The sequence below is a fragment of the Quercus lobata genome, chromosome 3 (assembly GCF_001633185.2).
Source record: "Quercus lobata isolate SW786 chromosome 3, ValleyOak3.0 Primary Assembly, whole genome shotgun sequence".
In the NCBI taxonomy this organism is placed as follows: Eukaryota; Viridiplantae; Streptophyta; class Magnoliopsida; order Fagales; family Fagaceae; genus Quercus; species Quercus lobata.
In genome coordinates, this window is record NC_044906.1 from 66456455 (window position 1) to 66477732 (window position 21278).

General features: G+C 31.9%; 2 protein-coding genes across 2 annotated transcripts; both read right to left on the minus strand.

Annotated features, from left to right (window-relative positions):
- Positions 1–309: 309 nt before the first annotated feature.
- On the minus strand, positions 310–3556 carry LOC115982962 (glutathione S-transferase U17-like). The gene is made up of 2 exons (XM_031105729.1): positions 3117–3556; positions 310–868 (listed from the first exon to the last, which is right to left on the minus strand). The coding sequence occupies exons 1-2, from the start codon at positions 3432–3434 to the stop codon at positions 491–493; spliced, it is 696 nt and encodes a 231-aa protein (XP_030961589.1). The 5' UTR covers positions 3435–3556; the 3' UTR covers positions 310–490.
- A 3762-nt stretch (positions 3557–7318) lies between these two features.
- Positions 7319–9501, minus strand: LOC115982963 (glutathione S-transferase U17-like). The gene is made up of 2 exons (XM_031105730.1): positions 9079–9501; positions 7319–7850 (listed from the first exon to the last, which is right to left on the minus strand). The coding sequence occupies exons 1-2, from the start codon at positions 9394–9396 to the stop codon at positions 7476–7478; spliced, it is 693 nt and encodes a 230-aa protein (XP_030961590.1). The 5' UTR covers positions 9397–9501; the 3' UTR covers positions 7319–7475.
- Between the last annotated feature and the right edge of the window lie 11777 nt (positions 9502–21278).

Here is a 21278-nt window from a genome sequence, read left to right on the forward strand (position 1 = left end):
ATTGGCGTTTTTTTCTTTTTTAGCGAATCCATGTATTGTTTACGGGACTCATAAACTTCTTTTTTCAATAAAACTTTCATTAAAAATGGATCTTACGGTACTATTCACATATTTAAAAATTATTTTACTACAGTATTTTCAATTTTCAACAAAATAAGCAGTATTCTAACACACCCTTAATACATTTAAAGTAGTTTTCAAAACATTTAATGCATTTAAAGTCCTGACGTGGAGTACTGTAAAATGATACTCCTTAATCTCTTTCACATTTATGGTGAATCCACCAAGAACGTGGGAGGAGTAGCACCATTTACATGCAAAACTCTGAAGGTAATTACTTAAACAACAGCTTAGTTCACACTACATCATGTTAATTTATTTCTCGTTACATTTTCTCAGGTACCACATGAACCAAAGGCCATTTCTTAGCAAATACAACAAAACATAGGCCATAAAGCTATGATCACCACTAAAGCGGTTCACAGAAACTTTAATTCTTAGGAGAAGGAGCCCCTTTCATTTTGGCCATAAGAAACTTAGAAAACTCAATAAGCTTCTCTGTCTCAGGCATAACACTCTTAACAGCAGCATCAGCACAAAAACAGTCGGCCCACTTGACTAGCCCAGGAGTCTTTGCTTCATCAAGCAACTTCACCTCACCCACCTTCTCTGTCACCCTCAGCCAGCCCAATAAGGACCCAAAAGCAATATCAATGAACCCAATTTGATCTCCACCAAAGAAAGCCTTCCCTTTGCTATATTTCCCAAATGCTTCCTCTAACAGAGCAAGCCCTTCAACCACTTGATCCACCAACTCCTGCCTCTCCTCTCCTTGGGCACCCCTAATGCGTCTCATGGCAGGGAACCACTGCACCAATTTGAAATAAAGAATGACTGGAAAATTAAATACTGCACCAAAAAAGATAATATTGAGTAAATTTTAGGTCATCCCCTTCATTTAAAATATATATACATATATATATATATATATACATGCTTTTTAATTTATTGTCGTATATAGTTTATTTTCCTTTTAATATTGACTTTTTTGTCGTATATAAGTCATTAATTGTAGGAGCATTTAAAGTATAAATTTATAAGAATATATAATTTTTTTTTCCAAAAATGAAGTCATACACATTTATTTTGAGATAGTTAAAGCTACCGAAATACAATTATATATTTGACTTGGCCCCCTTGAGAAATTTTTTTGGCTCCGCCGCTATTTATAAACCTACTAATCTATATTTAAACTTGAATTCCACATACTAATCAAATAGGCTCTCTACATCATAAGTCATCATAAAATCTTTACAAAAAATCATTGTGGCTTAGGCATGGCATCAAGCCATCAACCAGGATATTATAGCAGCCTTTGTATACAAAAATCTTATTACAAGAGTAAGATACACTAAAAATTTCATAATAATTAAGGTTGACTAGTTTTTACTGGTTTTTATCTAGACTCACCATTGAAATCAACCTTTTACGTACCATTAACAATTTACCATTTACTAACTCTTTTTTCACACTCCAAAGACCTTGTATTCATAATGAAATTTATCCTCTTTTCTAGTTTCCAAGGAGGTGAATGGGGATGCCTACAATGAATTGAATTACTCTTTATGCTTTGTTCACTAAACATCAACTAAGCCTTAGTTCCACCATTTTAAAATTTTAGAATTGATTATAAATCCTCAAAAGACTAATTAGAGTTAGCATATCTATATCTTTTTTCTTTATCATTCTACTTTATTTGAAATCATAGTCTTTATATAATTTTCATGTCATTTTTTCTTAGTTTTACTAATGTAATTTTAGATCTACCTTTATCTTTTTTGTTCTCCTGCCTTGAATCAACTCTTTACACTAATACATTAATCGCACATCTCTACACTGCACATAATCACATTTTTTAATCAATAGGACACCTCTATCATTGTAATTTTTTTGTTCACCAAACCAAGGGTAAAACAAAGGGTTCTTCTTAATTACTGTCAGCTTGTTAGGTTATCTCATGGATTTCAAATGGTTATAATTTCTTTTTTTACATTACATTAATTATATATACTGCATAAATATATCACAAATATAATGTATATATGTTTCAAGAATCAGTGCTGGCTCTACAATGTAAGTAATTGATGCGGTCGTCTAAGGCCTCAAGTAGAAAAAATGCCCCAAATTTTAATTTAATTAAGCTCAAATATTAGCCTTTACGTAATTTTTTTTTATCAAGTAGAAATGTTACATTCACAACATTTTTCACAATATTTTTACAACAATTCCTAAGTAGTAGGTTATTAGAGGTTGTTACTTATTGATAACAAAATAAATAATTTCAGTAGTAAGTTCAAATTAGAACCAGTAACAACTTAACAATTAGGCTTTGTTGTCAAAAATATTGTGAATATAACACATCTAAAAAAAAAAGCAATACACAAAAAAAATTCACATTGTTTTCCACAATAATTGAGTTGACAAACTTTTATTAGTTTTTACCTAGGTCCACCACTAATATTCATCTTTTACTTATCACTATCAATCTACCATATCAACAGGTGTGAAAGTTTTGTCAATTTTTTGTATATACAGACTTTCTAAAAGAAATCTACATTGTTCATGTTAATTAGTAATAATATTGCATCTAAAACAAGATAGTAGAATTTAAGTAATTTTTTTTTTATGTCATATTTAAATATATAAAAAGTCTCAATTTTAGTTTTTGTCTTAAGCCCCCAAATGTATCAAGCCGTCCCTCTCAAGAATGAAACGTTTATATCATCGTAATAAAAAAACCAAACTATAATTTGTCGCGATTAACCCAACTTTCACCTTCCCCCTGTCAATTATGAATTTGTTCCCCCTTTTCTTTAGCACCACATTATATATACATGCAATGTTCTAGTCTAACGCAAAAGCATAAAGTAACAACTACACGTTAAATGGATTTTATGATGTGCCTTTGCCTTTGTAATAATAATAACGAGACTTAAATTTTAGCAAAAAAAAAAAATAACGAGACTTAAATTTTAGCAAAAAAAAAAAAAATAACGAGACTTAAAATAATAGAAATGTTATCAGAGGGAAATAATTAATCAAACAAAAACTTGTACCTTATCATCAAGATAGGCAGCCCAAAATCGTTGAATAGCACGATCATAATGATCAGCAGAGAGGATAGAGGGACCAGAGGTCCAAACCTCGTCAATGTATTGAACAATGACTAGGGACTCACATATGGGCTTGTCACCATGAATCAGAACTGGGACTTTCTTATGAACTGGGTTGGATTGGAGAAGTAGCTCACTCTTTGACCCAACTGTCTCTTCAAGAAACTCATAGTTTACAGATTTGATGTTTAGGGAAATCCGAGCCCTCATCACAAATGGGCTAGCCCATATACCCAAAAGCTTGACATCATTCTTTGCCATGAGTTCGGTATCAGAGATTTGCCAATCACCAAGCTATGCAAGTTGATCTGGTTGTGTATCAGTGTGTGTACGTTTGTGGGAAATAAATATAAATGGTGAATGAAATAAGTGATCAAACAAAGGAAGTGAACTAGTTTGGTTTGGAACGTAAAAGTAGGTAAGTTTTGGAATTAGGTGTGACATGTGAGCGTGACTGTGGACTTTCAGGTAGGACCAGGAGTATGGTAGTCTGGGACTTAAATTTACATTGCCAATGGCATTTATGTTGTTCTTGGACATTACAGTTTGATCATATAAAGATATTAACTTCTCGATAAGAGAACATGATTTTGCATTTATGTTGCTCTTAGACATTACAGTTTGATCATATAAAAGATATTAACTTCTCGACAAGAGAAAATGATTTTGAAACCCTATTTAAATAATTGAAAAATAGAGAGGTTTAAGATTTTAGAAGTCACTAAGGTCAAATTGTAACTTGTCATTTAAATTTTTACTTAAATTTTATATATATAAATATATATATATATATATATATATGTATGTATTAATTTCCCATTTCTTACCAACAAAATGTGTCGCCCAATGTTTGGTCTTTAGGCATGCTTATCCTATTATTCACCTTATGAGAGAAAGTTATAAAATTATATATTATAATAAAATTTAAGATCTATATTTAAGAAATATCTTACTTATAAAATTATATTTTCTAAAAAAATAATATATTTTTTTAATTTTTTTATTTACAAATTTAACCTTATTGGTTATGTTTTAGAAATAATAATAAGTTAATTAAATTAGGCAAAAAAAAAAAATTTGTTTCTCAAAAAAAAATTTTAATTAAGGATATTTTTGGAAGTAAAATAGGCAATAACTAATTTCCTAAATTCTTTTAATATATAGAAATTAACTACACAATAAAATAATATAAAAATATCTATCTCACATCTCTCATTCTCTCTCTCTTCCATCTCTGTTTCTCTTACTCTGTGTCTCTCTCTCAACCATCCACCACCACTGCCAAGCAACCCAGTCACACCACCCACCACCACCGCAGCCATGGATTCAAACCCAAACAAAACCCAATACTCAAACCTAGTACCTAAACAAAACCCAAAACCCAAACCACCACATCTTTCTCTTTTCCACACCACCACCACAACTACCACCACACCAAACACCACACCCACCACCAAAACCCATAACCCACACCAAACCTAACACGACCATGCCACCATCACGAGACCACCCCACAACTTAGCAACAATCCACACCATAAAACTCACAACCCACATGACCCACAACCTATAACCCCCATGTCGCACTACCCACGTCACCGCCAAACAACCCATAACCTCCACACAACCCACACAACCTATAATATAACCTCCACCACACGACCCATGCTGCCACCACCACTTGACCCATGCCATCAATGTATCCAAGCTCTCAAGTATTACCTAAATAGAGCACAAACACACAGCCATAACAACCCCAAACCCAAATAAAAAAATCCCATAAAAACAACAAACTCACGACTTAACAATCAACAAAGAAATCAAATAATAAAAGAAAATAAGATAAGAAAATTAGAGAGAGACAATGGGTGGTCATAGTGGGTTCAACCATGGTGGCTTGGTGATGGTGTTCATGTCCAACCATAAGGTTTCAGATTTGAGAGAGAGAGAGAGAGAGAGAGAGAGAGAGAGAGAGAGAGAGAGAGAGAGAGAGAGAGAGAGAGAGAGAGAGAGAGAGAGAGAAGAAGAAGAAGAAGAAGAAGAAGAATCAGAAATATTAATAAAAAAGAAAAGAAAAAAGAAAAGTGAGACACAATTAAAAAAACAATTTTTAAAATACCAACTTGCTACAATAACATCTTACTTATAAATGTTATTGTAGCTAGATTGTAATTTTTTTTACAATTAACCTGCTAAAAAAGAAGGGAGACACAATAAAATAAAATAAAACAATTTTTTTTTTTTAATGGTTTGATGCTATAAAATGGCCATTTATATTTTGCTAATGCTTAGGTTGCTGAGATATATTTTGCTGTATCCGTTTTGTTTGGCCACTACTTTCACGTTTTTTTTTTATTTGTTTGTTTATTTTGTGTTTGTGTTTGCGTGTGTGTGTTTTTTTTTTTCACCTGTATCAATTGTTTTGGACTATGGACTCATATGTTCTTTTGTAGCGCTTTGGGCCTTTGGTACTTTTTTTTTTTTTTTTGATAGAAAGATTAGAAAGAGCCTTAGATATTTGTCTTTACCCTTTAGTACTAACTACTTTTTAATAGAAAGATTAAAAAGAGATTAGATACTATTAATGGATTCCAGTTAGTTCAATTAATAAAATTTTTTGTCATAGAATAGATAATCATTAGGAGTGAATACCGTAGGTTGAAACTTTACATTTCTAACTACTAAGTTTCCTTTCAACACCATAATCAAAATATATTTTGAGACAAATATAAAAATTGGTATATACATTTCCTATCAAAATAAATTTTAATTTTCATCAGTATAATTAGTGTTATAGTTTAAAGAGTAAGTTTAAAGAGTTATAAATTTTACTAGGAAAAAAAAAAAGAGTAAGATTAAAGAGAAAATAAATTTAATGTTATGAAATTTATGAAAATCTATGTATTTTCCAATTTAATAAGAGATTATGAATTTATTTTATTTGTATATTTTATGACATCACCAATTAGACTATTGGTCAGACCTTAATTAGACTAGAGAACCCAAAACCAATCATTTTTTTAGTTCTTTGTTTGGTCTGATTTTTAAAATCATGATTATAGTTTTTTTCGAAATAAATAATTATTTCTCATTTTAAAAAATAGTTATTCATAAAGAATGATTATTTCTTGTAATAAAAACATAATCAAATTATAAAATTGCTAAATTATAGGAATAACTATTATATTACATTGTCTATTATAGTTTACCAAACGTGCTCATAAGTATTTGGGAAGGGCAAAATTTGTAACATCATTTGGAAAACCCTAGAACATAGGGTATGTGGGGCCACGTGATGGTGATTCTTTTATACATCTTTGTCTTTGTTTGAACCTTTATAATATATTCTTTACAAATTGATTTTAAACTACTAAATCTTTTTTTCTAAAACAAGTTTCAAGCTATTAATTCGTGTATGGCGGGTGGTGTTAATTCTCCTGTAAAAAATAGCCTTTGTGATGATAATGATACTCTGGTTCTTCGCATATTGGAGCAAAGATTTTGTTATCGATTTCCAATCAATTCCATTTTTAAAAAAAAAAATTTAGGTTAATTCAACTAATCTGGTCTTTCATAGATTTTTTTTTTAAAAAAAAAAAAAATTTATATGGACCCTATCCATTGATTGTAAATGAAAAAAGAATATTGAAAAAAAAAAAAAAAACAGGGGAAGAAGTATGGCAACATAAATTAAATAGGGTAGAGGAGTGTTTAGTAACATTAAAGAAGGTTTTTATTGAGAATCAACTACTTCCATGATCAACACTAAAGTTGTTCACACAAACTCAGTTCTTAGGTGGAGAATCAACCTTTCAAAATTACTCAATCAACTACTTCCATTATTATTATTTTTAAAAATAAAAAATAATTTTTGGCTTTTAAATGAAAAGCTAATAACTCAAAAAGTAAAATTTAACAGAGCATTACTAACGAAGACTAATGGAAGACTTTAATTGAATAGTCTTGGAACTTAGAAGTTTGAATTGAACGAAAATAAAATTAGATGCTTGAATTGAATTTTAGTTAAAATTTGAGTGTGCAATTTATAATTTTGTGACCTAATAATATCTTTATTTTTTCTTCCATTGATTGTAAAAGGAAAAGAGAACCAAAAAAAAAAAAAAAGGAAAAGAAAAGAAAAGGAAAGAAGAAGAAGAAAAAGAAACACTAGGGGAAGAAGTATGGCTACATGAAATGAAATAGGCTGGTGGAGTGTTTGGGTGTTTTGGATGTTTGGTTTTTTTGCTTTATTGAGAATCAGCCACTTCCATGATCAACACTAAAGTTGTTCACACAAATTAACTTAATTCTTAGGAGGGGCCCCTCTCATTTTAGCAGCAAGAACCTTAGCAAACTCTAAAAGCTTATCAGTCTCTGGCATAATACCCTTAACAGCAGCATCAGCACAAAAGCTCTCAGCCCACTTGACCAGCCTAGGAGTCTTTGCTTCATCCAGCAGCTTCAAACCAGTAATCTTCTCTGCTACCCTGAGCCAGCCCAAGAAGCACCCAAACGCAATATCAAGGTACCCAATTCCATCTCCACCAAAGAAAGCCTTTCCTTTGCTACATTTCCCAAATGCTTCCTCCAACAGCACAATCCCTTCACTCAGTTGATCCATCAAGGGCTTCCTCTCCTCTCCTTGGACAGCCAAAAGGCCTCTCATGGTAGGGAACCACTGCACCCATTTGAAATTCATAATAACTGAAAAAGTTTATGTGCAAAAAAAAAAAAAAAAAAAAAAAAAAAAAAAAAAATGATATGCAACACAAATGAACTATAATCTTGTTTGATTCGACATTAACATTTTTCAAAAAATAAATCATTTTTTAAAAAGTATTTTCTAAAAAATTAATAATTTTCCTATGTTTAGTATCAACCTTAAAATGAGTTATTTTTTCAATTTCCTTATTTAGATTTGAAAAAAAGTCAAATCTCTTTGCTTGAGATAGAGTTGTTTTTCAGAGAAAAAAAAATAGTGAAAAACAACTCTATTTCCTGTTAAGTTAACTATAAGAAATTAAAAAATAGTTTTCCTTTAACTTAAAAAAAAAAAAAAAATACTGACACAAGAAAATGCTGAAAATTATTTTTTTCCATCGAAACAGATGGAAACCTGACTTCCACGCACTAAGAATGTAATCACATAGTCTCTCTACATGATGAATCTTCATTAAATCTTTACAAAATATCCTTGTGGCTTAGCATGGCATCAACTTGCATTTATATCAACCATGTACACATGATCTTGTAAAGCACTAGAGGAAATTTATTGATAATGATCAGGAAAAAAAAAACCTTTAAGGTGTGTTGAAAATATTTTTAAGGTGAAAATTGCTCCTCCTCGAAAGAGTTTTCAGTCTGATTAAGAGCAATTCACCTTTAGAATACAACAAAGTCATCAACAATAGACAACAATTATAAAGAGAAGTTTTACGAAATCATGAATTTAACTATGATTTAGACCCTTAATTTTTAATTTATAGAAAATAAAAGCTACAAGTTTTCATTTGAATTGTCACATTTTTCTAACATAATGACTTTTTAAAAATAATTCACAAATGAATGGCCAGTGGTATTTATAGGCAAGTATATACTTCTTGGGAAAAAAAAAAAAAAAAAAACATATATGTTATGACAGTTATATACCAATTCCAAGAGTCACACCCTTAAGTCGCACTCTTATCCAAATACGATTTATTGATTTAATTAATAATTCTCTACTGAAACATATCTCTCCCACCAAGAGAAAATATAATTGAGAGAGAATTGCACCATATGATTATCATGATATATGCATGCAAGGTCCAACACAGAAGCACAAAATCAACAACTAGACATAAAATAACAGTAGACATATTAAGAATTGAGATCGATGGAAATCATCAAAACGAAAAGCGTCGTACCGTTTCATCAAGATAGACAGCCCAAAATCGATGAATAGCACGATCACAAGGATCAGAAGGGAGGATGGAGGGACCAGAGGTCCAAGCCTCGTCAATGTATTGAACAATGACTAGGGACTCACAGATGGGCTTGTCACCATGAATCAGAACTGGGATTTTCTTATAAACAGGGTTGGATTTGAGAAGAAGCTCACTCTTAGGTGCAAATGTCTCTTCAAGAAACTCATATTTTACAGATTTGATGTTAAGGGCAATCCGAGCCCTCAACGCATATGGGCTAGGCCATGCACCCAAAAGCTTGACATCATTCTTCGCCATGAGTTCACTCTCGAAATCTTTGCTAATCACCCACTAGTGCAAGATGAACTATATATGTAAATGTCAAATAAATAGCTAGTGTGAAATGTAGACTTTAAGGTGTAGAGGTATGTGACTTTTTATACTACGCACCATTGCATTTATGCCGTAGATGGACTTTAAGAGAGAGAATTTCGGTGGCTTGTGTGGCTGAAAATTCAACGGAGACTAGTCAAATTGTAATGGACATCACGCATTTACAGGCATTTTTTTGGAACAAAGCAGCCTGCTCCAGGTGATCCTTGCCACAAGATATAATGTAAGAAATATTCATCAAAATAATAATAAAAATAATAATGTAAGAGACTAAGAGGAATAATTATAGAATATTCTCATATTTATTACAAGTAAGGGTTTCTAAGTTCAGGCATATCTATTTATAATACACACACTCTTGGAATGATTTCAGTTCATTTTTTATAAGACAAAGTTTAGTTACAAAATTAGTTATAGCTTAAAACTATAATTTTACTCAATAAAATAAATATTACTACATGTTTTGAAAATCTAACCGTTAAATTATATGTTCTTTACATTCTTAATACACATGTAAAATTTTGTGTCAATCAAATATTATTTAGTATAAGATTTGTAAACTTAAATTTTATACATAATCTTAAACTACAAAAAATAACAATTAAAACAATTTCTTGATTGTATAACAATTGATCTTTAATTTTCTTGAAATTTTGCAAGTATGAAGGATATAAGAAGAAGATGTAATCCAATTGTGAAATTCTCAAAATACACCTCCAATAAAAAGATATTGAGTAAAGTTGTAGCTTTAGGCTACAATAAATTTTGTAGCTAAATTTTGTTCTTTTTTTATGTGTGTGTATTAGTGAGTGTGTAATAGACACTACTTTTAAATTTTTGTCTTTATTAGTTCATATTATTTCTAATAATATCAATACACAACAAATTTTATAATTTTGTTTCACAACTAGTTTACGCTTAGACTCTTTTGGATATATACCACTGTAAATTTATTTAAAAACCTTCTTCACTCTCCTCGTGTGTGTGTGTGTGTTAAAAATACTTAGTATTCTAAAAAAAAAAAAAGATTACGCTTTGTTTATTTTAGCGATGATGTTTTCTAGAAAATGAGTCATTTTTCAAAAAACGTTTTCTATAAAACTATCTAATTTTTCTATGTTTGGTAGCAACCTTAAATGAGTTGAAAAACAATATCCTAACTTTCCTTATTAAGCTTACTGTGAGATAGAGTTGTTTTCAAAAAAAAAAAAAAATAGTGGAAAACAATTTCTAAAAATAAGCTAGACTTTTTATGTTGACTAAAGATATTTTTATTTTTTACATATTTTTCTAATGCTACCAAATACGGAAAACTATTTTTACACAAAATTTTTCATCGAAATTGTTTGTTTGTTTGTTTAGATTAGACCCCTGTAAACTAGATTTGTTTAACCTAATTAATTAATTTCCTAACTTCTCTTATTTAGTTTTCTGTGAGATATAATTGATTTCCAAAAAAAAATTAGTGGAAAATTTCTAAAAATAAGTCATACTTTTTATGTTGACTAAATATCGTTTTCCTTTTACATTTTTTTTTTCTTTTTTCTGATTCTACCAAATATGAAAAACTATCTTTACGGCAAGATTTTCCATCAAAATTGTCTTTTGTTTTGATTAGATAGACCCCTGTAAACCAGATTTGTTTAACCTAATTAATTAATTTCCTAACTTCTCTTATTTAGCTTGATGTGAGATAAAAAAAATTTCCAAAAAAAATTAGTGAAAAACAATTTTTAAAAATAAACCATACTTTTTATGTTGACTAAAGATAATTTTCCTTTTACTTATTTTTTCTGATGCTACCAAATACGGAAAACTATCTTTACATAAGGTTTTCCACCGAAACTGTTTGTTCAGATTAGACCCCAGTAAACCAGATTTGAGTAAAGTGTCAAATTTTAAATCACAGGTAGGCAACGTAAATTTTAGCCAAACCACATGTAGGTAAGTTGTAATTTTGCTTATATATCTATATATATATATTAATTCTGATTACAAATATATATTAAAAAAATCCTATTATAGATTTCCCTTTTAGTTCCTTTTCCAATATCCTCATTTAAGACCCAAGCATATTTTATACTTTCTACGTTTTATTTCCATTCAAATTTGAATTAAACCTTAAAAGGTAGTCTCTTGGCATTAAGGACCCAACTTATTTTGAGAAAATATTCAACCACTTTTTAAAAATTTTCCCAATAGAAATGTCAAATTAAATTTGAATTTAAGAGCTTAATTACAATGGAAATATCTTATCTTTAGTCACCTTATTTAAGCCTCTGCATTTTCCAAATTGATTTTTAGGATTCAAATTTAATATTAAAACATTAACTAACTCGATTCAAGTGAATATATATCAAAAAATGTACCAAAGTCGACGACCAAAAAAAAAAAAAAAGATAAATGTATTGAAACAAAAAATCATAAATACACGAAAGTCAGGAAAAAAAAAAGGCAATAAGAAATTAAAACCTAAAGTTGTGTTTGTGATCTCAAATAAGAAATAAGGATGGATCAATTGCTAGCCAAAATTGAAGTTTCTATAATTAGCATTCCTCCATTAAACCTTGATTCCAAATTTGAATTCCATTTTGAATTTAAACTATGCTTTGGAAGGAAATAAAATGTTTGGACTTTTTGGATATTATTGCATGTTGAATATTATAGAGAAATAAAGTGTATAGACTTTTCCATCCATTAGACTTCAATTCCAAAGAATCTCATTTTGAATTTAAACTTTGCTTTGGAAGGAAATAAAGTGTCTAGATCACTTTTTTGATATTATTGCATGTTGCATATTATTTGTAGTACATAACATAAATAGAATTATCACATTTGGAAATGTCATAACATGATCAATATTAAATTTAGAATATTTTAGATAATTTTTTTATAAAAAAAATTATTGCAGGTTATACAATGAACCATTTGACTAATAGTATATTGTTTCATAAAAACAAATAATGATTAATACGCCCTTAAAATGAAATTTTTTATTAAAAAATAATATATGAGAGACTCGACCAGACCAGATTTACTCGCCCAAACCCTACCTGACCCGAATGTGTGGGTTTCCAGTGAGAGTAATTTCGGGTCTATTTTTATTGGGTCAGGATGCGAGCAGGTTTGAACCCAACCCAACTCGGAGTTTGCTCAGTCCTAAATATAATTAGAGATGTTTACACTATCAATTTGAGTAGCACTTTTTTAATATATTTTTCTAATGTTCTATCAAAACTATTTCATTAAATAGTTTTTATATGAATAATTAAAAAATGTTTTAAAGGGCAATGATTATCACTTTATCACACATCGATCCGCTAAGCTATTGCACATTTACTGTGTACACATTATCACATTAACTAAAATCGTGTTTTGAAAACACACGAAACAAGATTTTGCTATTTCACAATTTTTTTTTTTTTTTTTGAGAAACCAATGTTAATTGAAATTGTGTTTTTACAAGAAGTGTGTAATATTAAAGAATGTATAACAAGATTTAGCCTATTTTAAACTAACTCCATTAACTAAATTCTTTTATGAATAATTGAAAAATCATTCAAAAGAAGAAATAATGAAAGAGGAATTCAAGTAAATCGAACAATTTATTTTGTTTGAGAATATAGGATAATCATCCTCAAGTATCTAGTTTAAATCGCTTAATTTTAGTATTATTATTATTATTTTTTGAATACTTCGGATTCGTATTAAAAAAAAAAAAAAATTCCCTTAATTCTTCGGGTTCGCATTAATATCCCTAGTTCGCAACAAAAAGTGTCACTAAAACATGGTAGCACCATGGATATACTCCTAAGATATTCTCTGATTCTTTTACATTTTTTATGAAAATTAATTTCATGAAAACAAGGTCAAAAACTAAAGTCGTTTGTTGATTTTATTTATTTATTTATTTATTTATGAGACATTTGTTGAGCTTGACTGACTTATTATTTTTGGTTATTGCTCATGGACCATCCGAAGATTTTGTACTATTTCATGAGAACTTGTATTTATATGATATTAGTATTATTTCCGTGTGTTGCACAGTTTTGACTATAAAATTTATAATAATTTTATTGAGAAATAATAAATTAATAATCACTTGAGTTTAGATCATATAAATTGTATATAAAGTATTGTTATTAAAGGTCTCAAGCAATCACACAACATATATATATATATATATATATATATATATATAAAAGGGGAAAAAATATTCTCTTCTAACTTATTGATTGTCTTATAAGACATTTGTAGTTACATCTAAATTGTGTGCATAGCCTACATGGAATTTTTTTCAAACATTTATTTAGACTTCGTTTTGATACACTAATGGTCTCTTTTATCTAAACGGGATCTCCTTAAAGATAAGTGGAGAGTTGTGAAAATCTAATATTAAAGGAGTCCTGATGAAGAAAAAAGATTTAGACAATTGTTAAAAAAAAGTTATTAGTTCAAGGAAAAATGCAAGATCATATTGAGGTGTGGATTCTTTTCTTGATGTAGATTTAATATTACTTGGTTATAGCAATCTTGTGAAGGAATGTGTTGTTGATATTCATAACATGCTGTGTATTAGATTTTTTTTTTTTTTTTTTCTCCAAAATGTCTTGTGGGTGCTATATATAGGTATGAATATTGACATATGTAAAAACCAAAAAAATTAATAATAATTACAGTGAAATTTTATATGCTCATAATGTTAGACAATAGACAATCACTTCTACACACATATAATATTACTAATAACAAAAATAAAAATGGGAAATAGTAACATAAAAATTTTACTATTCAAGAAAGTTAATTTAATCTAAAACGCAAATATATACATAACACAAATTCAACCCATTAATAAATATGAAACCCTATATAATGGATTTAAAATTGCCTTTATAGAGTAATACCTACTTGTAATAGTGTGGATGGTATGTTTGATAGAGCATTCTACTATGGATTTCACAAATGTCGAATTGCCTGAGTTATAAGAAAAAAACAAAAAAACAAAAAGAGAGTTAGATTTCTAATCAACATATAGAAATTATTAAAAAAGGAGAATTATTGATAATGGAGGACAAAAAAAAAAAAAATGGTTAGAACAATAAGTAGTGTTTCTATATATAAAAAAATAATAAAAATAAAAACACAAAAAAGAAGCCTTAAAAAGAAGAAGAAGTTGTGAATAGGAATATATATAAAAAAAAAATAGTATATATAGAGAATTTTCAATTGTGAAGAAGTTATACATGCTTTGTTATTTTATCCAGATAAACAAAGAAAAAGTTGATATGAACAAAACGTAGGTGGCATATTTTGTTAAAACATTTATTATTATTTTATCCAAAAAAATTAATAAAAACAAATATACCATTGTTTTTATCTAAAAAAAGAAAAAAGAAAAAGAAAACTTGAAACTAGGTTGATAGTTTGATACAGAATAGACTAATTCTTTTTTATTTACTTATTTTTTGTCTTTTGGTTTTTTATTTTATCTTATTGCTTTTATGTTTTGTGATACACAATGTATATTTTTTCTTATCTAAAAATAATAAATAAATAACTCAAACCTAGGTTGATACGCAATAGACTAATTCTCTTATTTACTTCTTTTTTGTTTTTTTAATTAATATTTTTTAATAAAGGATTAGATGAAAAATTAGGATTGTAATCAAATTAAGATTTTTATCAACTTAAAAATTATAGGAGAGAAAAAATTATATTTATTTTTTCTTAAAATCTATAAAAATTTCTACAGTTTGATAAAATTATTTAACGCAACCACGACTTCTAAGCTAAATTTTTATTATATAGTATATGATGCCTACGTACTTGTTAATACCTGCAAGTGGGAACTTGTGGCCTACTTACTTGGTACTTACTATTATCATCCCAGGAGAAGGTGTCTCAATTAGGAACATAATGTGCATTTCATTGTCAGCCTGGTGTGAAACGAAAAAGAGTTTTATGTAATAATGGTGATTTTTTTTTTTTTTTGCTGAATAATAATGGTGATAAGAGATGACCATGTCACCATTGCATCTAACCCTATCTCGTGTGAAACCACCTCAGTATCTCTGTCAAATTTGGTGGGTCCCGTCCACCTGTTTTATTAACCGGCCTATTAAAGTGCCCAACTATCCTGTCTATCCATCTTATTAATAAGAAGATATTTTTTTGTGGGACCGTTTGGCCCACTGATCATTATCATCAGCATCACATGGAAGAGACATCTCACGTACACATTATTATAATAATATACATAAGAGTAAAGCTACCATCGTAAAGTTACATTATTTTTGCTACAAACTTATATGTGGTAAATTAGAGCATTCACATAAGTGGAACTAAAAATTTAACTTTTTAACTTTATTAAAAGTAATTTTATCTATTTTATCTATACACATGTTACAGTAGTGAATTTATTTTAGCTTTTAACATAATAAAATAATATAAACATCACAATAAAATAATATATTCTCTACAATAAAATAATATATCTCACTATCCAAAAAACATCCACAATACCAACCACAACCACCTCTACTATCAGCCACACCCACAACCACCACCACCAGCCACAACCACCACTCTACTTTGGCAACCACAACACAACATAGAAAAAAAAAAAAAACAAAAAACAAAAACAAAACCACAACCATAAACCACAAAACTCATACCAAAATCCACAAAACCCATTGCCAAAGCCAAAATCATCCACCACCACCACAACCAAAATCCACAAACCCACTGTCAAAATCATCCACCACCACTACCATAGCCAAAATCACCACCACCACCACACATAGCCACCAAACCCATATGAAAATACTTAAAAAAAAAAAAAAAAAAAACTCAATCACAGCAAAGAGAATAGAAAGATGGGCGGCAGTGGTGGCTTGCGGCTTGGGGAGGACAGTGTCAGCGTGGGTCTGATCGACGAAAGAGAAATGGGCGGAAGCGTGGGTCGGAGACGTGGATCGGCGGCTTGGGGCTTGGGTCGGCTTGGGCCGGTGACGTTGAGGCCGACGGAGGCGTGGGTCGAAGAGCACGGAGTGACTGAAAGAGAGAAAGAGGCATTTTTATTATTTTAATCACGGGCCAAATAAAATAAATTTTTTTTTTTAGCTCTCATGAACTGTGCACATCTATCTATAGATGTGCACTGTAGCAGTGGAGCTAAAAAAAATAGATTTAGCTCCACTGCTGGAGCATCATTTTAGTGTTTGAGGAGCTAAAATTTAGCAATATAGCTACATTGCTGCAAGAAGCAATAGAAATGGGGTGGTGGGTTGAGGAAAATTTTTTTCTAATTATAACTTACTATATTACAAGTTATGGTAAAAATTGTGTAATTTTATGTGTTCCTAAAATGTCTCATATATATACTAGCAATTATCAATTATACGAGAGCTCTCTTCAGTCTTCACCTTGCTTTCATTTCCTCTGTCTGTGTTATAATTATTGTTTGGTACTATACTCCTTACTTTTTTGCCCAATGATGTACACCAAAATTTTATTGAGTGGTTAAGCACGGTTTTTCAATTCATTATCAACTTTTTACTCAACACCACCTTTCACTACCACCACAACCACAACCACCTTTTAGTCTTCTTTTATCATATATATATATATATATATATATATATATACACACACACACACATGAGAGCATGGGTTCCCTCCTCCCAAGCAATTATGGCGGTTTATTAACGACAGGTAAAAAAAAAAAGATATTAGTGATGACTAATGAGCCTATATGTGGAAGAGAAAAAAAAAATTGACAATATGGCAGATTACTGATGGCAAGTAAAACAAAATGATATTAGTAGTGAATTTATATAAAAACAAGTAAAAACTTGTCAACTTGACTGATGTGAAAAATATTGTCAAATTTTTTTTATGTAATGTGTAACATTACTCTTGGGAAAAGGCAAATTTTTTTTTTCTTTTGCCTCAATTTTTTTTAATAAATAATATAGATTTTAAAATTTTTAGAAATAAACTAATTTTTAACTTGTTGCCATACAATTAAGTTACCAAAATTTATATCATTCAATAAATACTATGCAAATAAATTTTCAAAAATGACACGTACACAGGGAAAATTCTTAGGTACTCTCGAGTACAAAGAAATGGTACTCCCTCCTCTCACATTTATAGTAAACCCTACCATGAATGTGAAAAAAGGAAGCACCATTTTCCATACTTTGAGAGTACCTAAGAATTACTCGGGTACCAGGGACTAAACCAGAACTTTGAGTTAAGGGGGGCGGCTTTACTGTTGGCTATGTGCAGTGATTTTAACCTTTAACTCTACTACTACTTAGCTGTTGAGTTTTTTTTTTTTTTTTTTTTTTTTTTTTTTTTTCCCTTGTGTTGGTAAGATCAAAATTATTTTTGTTTTTTTTTAAAGGGTAGGGTTGTTTATTTTAAATAAAATTGGTTAATTGGTCTTAATTTTTTATATTTCTAGTTTTACTATTTCTAATTTTTGTTGTTGATTTTTTTTTTTTTTTTTTTTGGGCTTGTATATTTTGTTTTAGATTTTAGATCTATAAATTTTTTTTATAGTCACTAAAATGAGGAAAATACTAGCGCTACAAATTTTTTTTATAAATTATTGATGTGATAAGTGGTTACTAGTAAGTAAAAAAAATAATGTAAGTGGTGGGTCCATGTGTGAACCAATAAGAATTTGCTACCAAAACAGTTTGTAAAAATATTGTGAAAAAGTTTGTGAGTATAGCTAGCATTACTCTTAAAAGAATCAATGATATTGTTTTAGAGAAAAAATATAATTTTATATAACAAAATTACTAAAATTAGTACACATATATATAATTGTAGGGACACGATTTTTAACGACCCAAGGATGATGTTGGACTCGTATGTAAAGGGCCCGAACAATACGATTTGTAGAGAGTGGGTTTGGAAAGGCCTGCCCTTGGTCGTTGGGCAACGGTTTAGTCAGGATTTTCATGGAAGCCCATACGAAGGTGGATTTGGCCTGTATAGCTAAGCCTTACACGGATGTGGTTTGAAAGGTCTGACTCCTCGGAATTAATCCGAGGAGCAGTATCTTCTCACCATTTTTCCTCCTTTTTCTCCTTCCTTTTCCCGGGGCCTTACTTTTTAGCTCTCTTTTCCCTTTTATACTAGTATTCAATTCCCCTTCTTCATCTACGTGTCAGTTTCTCCTTGTTTGGGGCAATTACTCGTCCTATCAATCCTCACGTCAGAGTGGTTGGGAAAAGCTGGATAGCATGGTATGGGGTATGGGCTTGTCAGGTGCTGGGCTCCACGTTATGGTGTTGGCAGCTTTCTCGCTTGTACTGCTCTTGTACTGAGTTTGTCCTTTTCTTCAGGTGTTTTGTGAGGCGTTGAGCGTGAGGTTGTCCTCGGCTACATTCTTGGGCCATTAAGGGGTTCTCATTATACCTCCTCGGCAGTAGGGCTCCTTGGCTTGGGCTTTGGGCCCTTAATGTGAAGTGGGCCGGGATTTCAAATTTCAGGCGCCACAATAGCCCCTCAAAATCCTGTTTCCCGACTTTTTAGTTGGGGAGGAGGGTTTTGGGTGATGCTGAGCCCGTCTCGTGACTTGCTCAAGTTCCGTGCCTTACTGCTGCTTGTGTTCTTCCATTTGCATGGGAGATGTGCCTAATTAAGAGGCGTTACTTCATCCTTCATCCGCGCAGTGTCCTTTGATGTTTCAGTACTCGAGGCGCGCCTTCACGAGGACCTTTAAATCTTGGGGTGGCGGATAGTGTTGGAAATTGTGCCAGAGCTGCCTGGTCTGCAGCGTTTCTCGGGAATCTTCTCAAATTAAATTAAATGACACCTCCTTACCCATTATATAAGTAGGATAGGCGGTTATTCTCCTGGCATATAAACCCTTCTGCTCTCTTCAAAATCATAGCCCTTTATCCATAACCAGTTCCCACCTCCAGTGTCGTCTTCCCTTAGTGCAATATGTCTGAGGCTTGGGTGGAGGTGGAGGAACTTCACCCGCCACAGAGGCACCGGACCCTTCCAAGACTTAAGGTGGTGTGGTCTGGGTAGGGGAGGCACAGATTTAAGGTGTCCTCCCACTTGGATAAGGTGGGAACGGTACCCCCACCTCTTTCAGTCAAAATCTGAAGCAGGCTCTAGTCATACCAGATTTTTGGTATGTCAGAAGAAAGGTTTTCCACCATCAGCGCCGTCTGCCTTGTCGCAGGCAAATTTTTGTGGAGGCTCCTCAACTTCCGGTTCCCGGCACCTTTTCTTCAACGGTGCGGGCCTCAAGTTGGGTTCCCTGCACCTTTTCTTCAGCTGCGCTAGCCCGAAGCCAAGCTCTCTCTGCACCTTTTCTTCAACGGTGCAGGCCCCACGTTGGGTTCTTTGGCTGCCTGAGTTATGGGCATGTAAAAGTATTGAGGAATGGCTTTCTTAGACGAAATTTTGAAGCGGCAGCTCGGCTCTTCTCTGCACCTCTTCTTCAGCTTTTCCTTCATTCCTTTGTATCTTTACTTTTTGCTTGTGTAATTAGTTTTAATATGAGCTTATTTGAGCTCCTTCATTGTACACTGTATAGTTCTTTTGTCTTAATAAGAAATGAATTTGTTTAATCTCAAATATTTTTCTCTTCTGCAACAACTTCTTTGTGCATGAATATTAAATATACACTTTCCTTTAATGATATTTAGAGCAGGAAAAAACCTTAAAACAAATTCCTACTAGTTTGAACTTGCTGACATTACCAAGTATAACAATAATAATTCTCAATAAATTAAACTCTTGGAACTAACCGAGATAACGGCCGAGCGCTGTGCGATGCATGCAAGACAAATGTCCGAGAACGATAAACTCTAAATAATTCATCCGAGAGGATAGCCGAGCAGTGAGGGACTTCGATCGTGTTTTTAGCAACATATTGCTCTATATTGCATCAATCCCTTTGGTACTGAGGATCCGAGAGTAGACTGGGGAATCTATGCGGTTTAGGGATTAACCCAACTGCTAATGGGGAGTTCTCCTCGGATAGATTCTAAAGTCCATGTAACGTAGTTTTTCTTTTGAGCACTTGGTTTCCCCATAGGCTTGAGTCCGAGGACCATGCAAGGCCTTGGTTCTGTCCAAAACCTGTAGTTTTTCTTTTGAGTACTTGGTTTCCCCATAGGCTTGAGTCCGAGGACCATGCAAGGCCTTGGTTCTGTCCAAAACTTGTAAGTTTTCTTTTGAGTACTTGGTTTCCCCATAGGCTTGAGTCCGAGGACCATGCAAGGCCTTGGTTCTGTCCAAAACTTGTAGTTTTTCTTTTGAGTACTTGGTTTCCCCATAGGCTTGAGTCCGAGGACCATGCAAGGCCTTGGTTCTGTCCAAAACTTGTAGTTTTTCTTTTGAGTACTTGGTTTCCCCATAGGCTTGAGTCCGAGGACCATGCAAGGCCTTGGTTCTGTCCAAAACTTGTAGTTTTTCTTTTGAGTACTTGGTTTCCCCATAGGCTTGAGTCTGAGGACCATGCAAGGCCTTGGTTCTGTCCAAAACTTGTAAGTTTTCTTTTGTATTTATTCATTTTTCGAACGTAAGCCCCTAGACCAGGGCGGGGAGAGCTGGCTTGAGGCCAGAAGCCCCTAGAGCTGCCCGCGCCATTAGCACTGCAAGGCGTAGCCCCTAGCAGAAGTTTATGTCGGAGCAACAACTACATGTCGCCGGAGATGGAGGAAACCCCGCGAACCTCTGCTTGCTAGAGGGTTGACTCCACCACCACCTGCGCCAACGTGCAAGCCTTCCCACAGACGGCGCCAATTGTAGGGACACGATTTTTAACG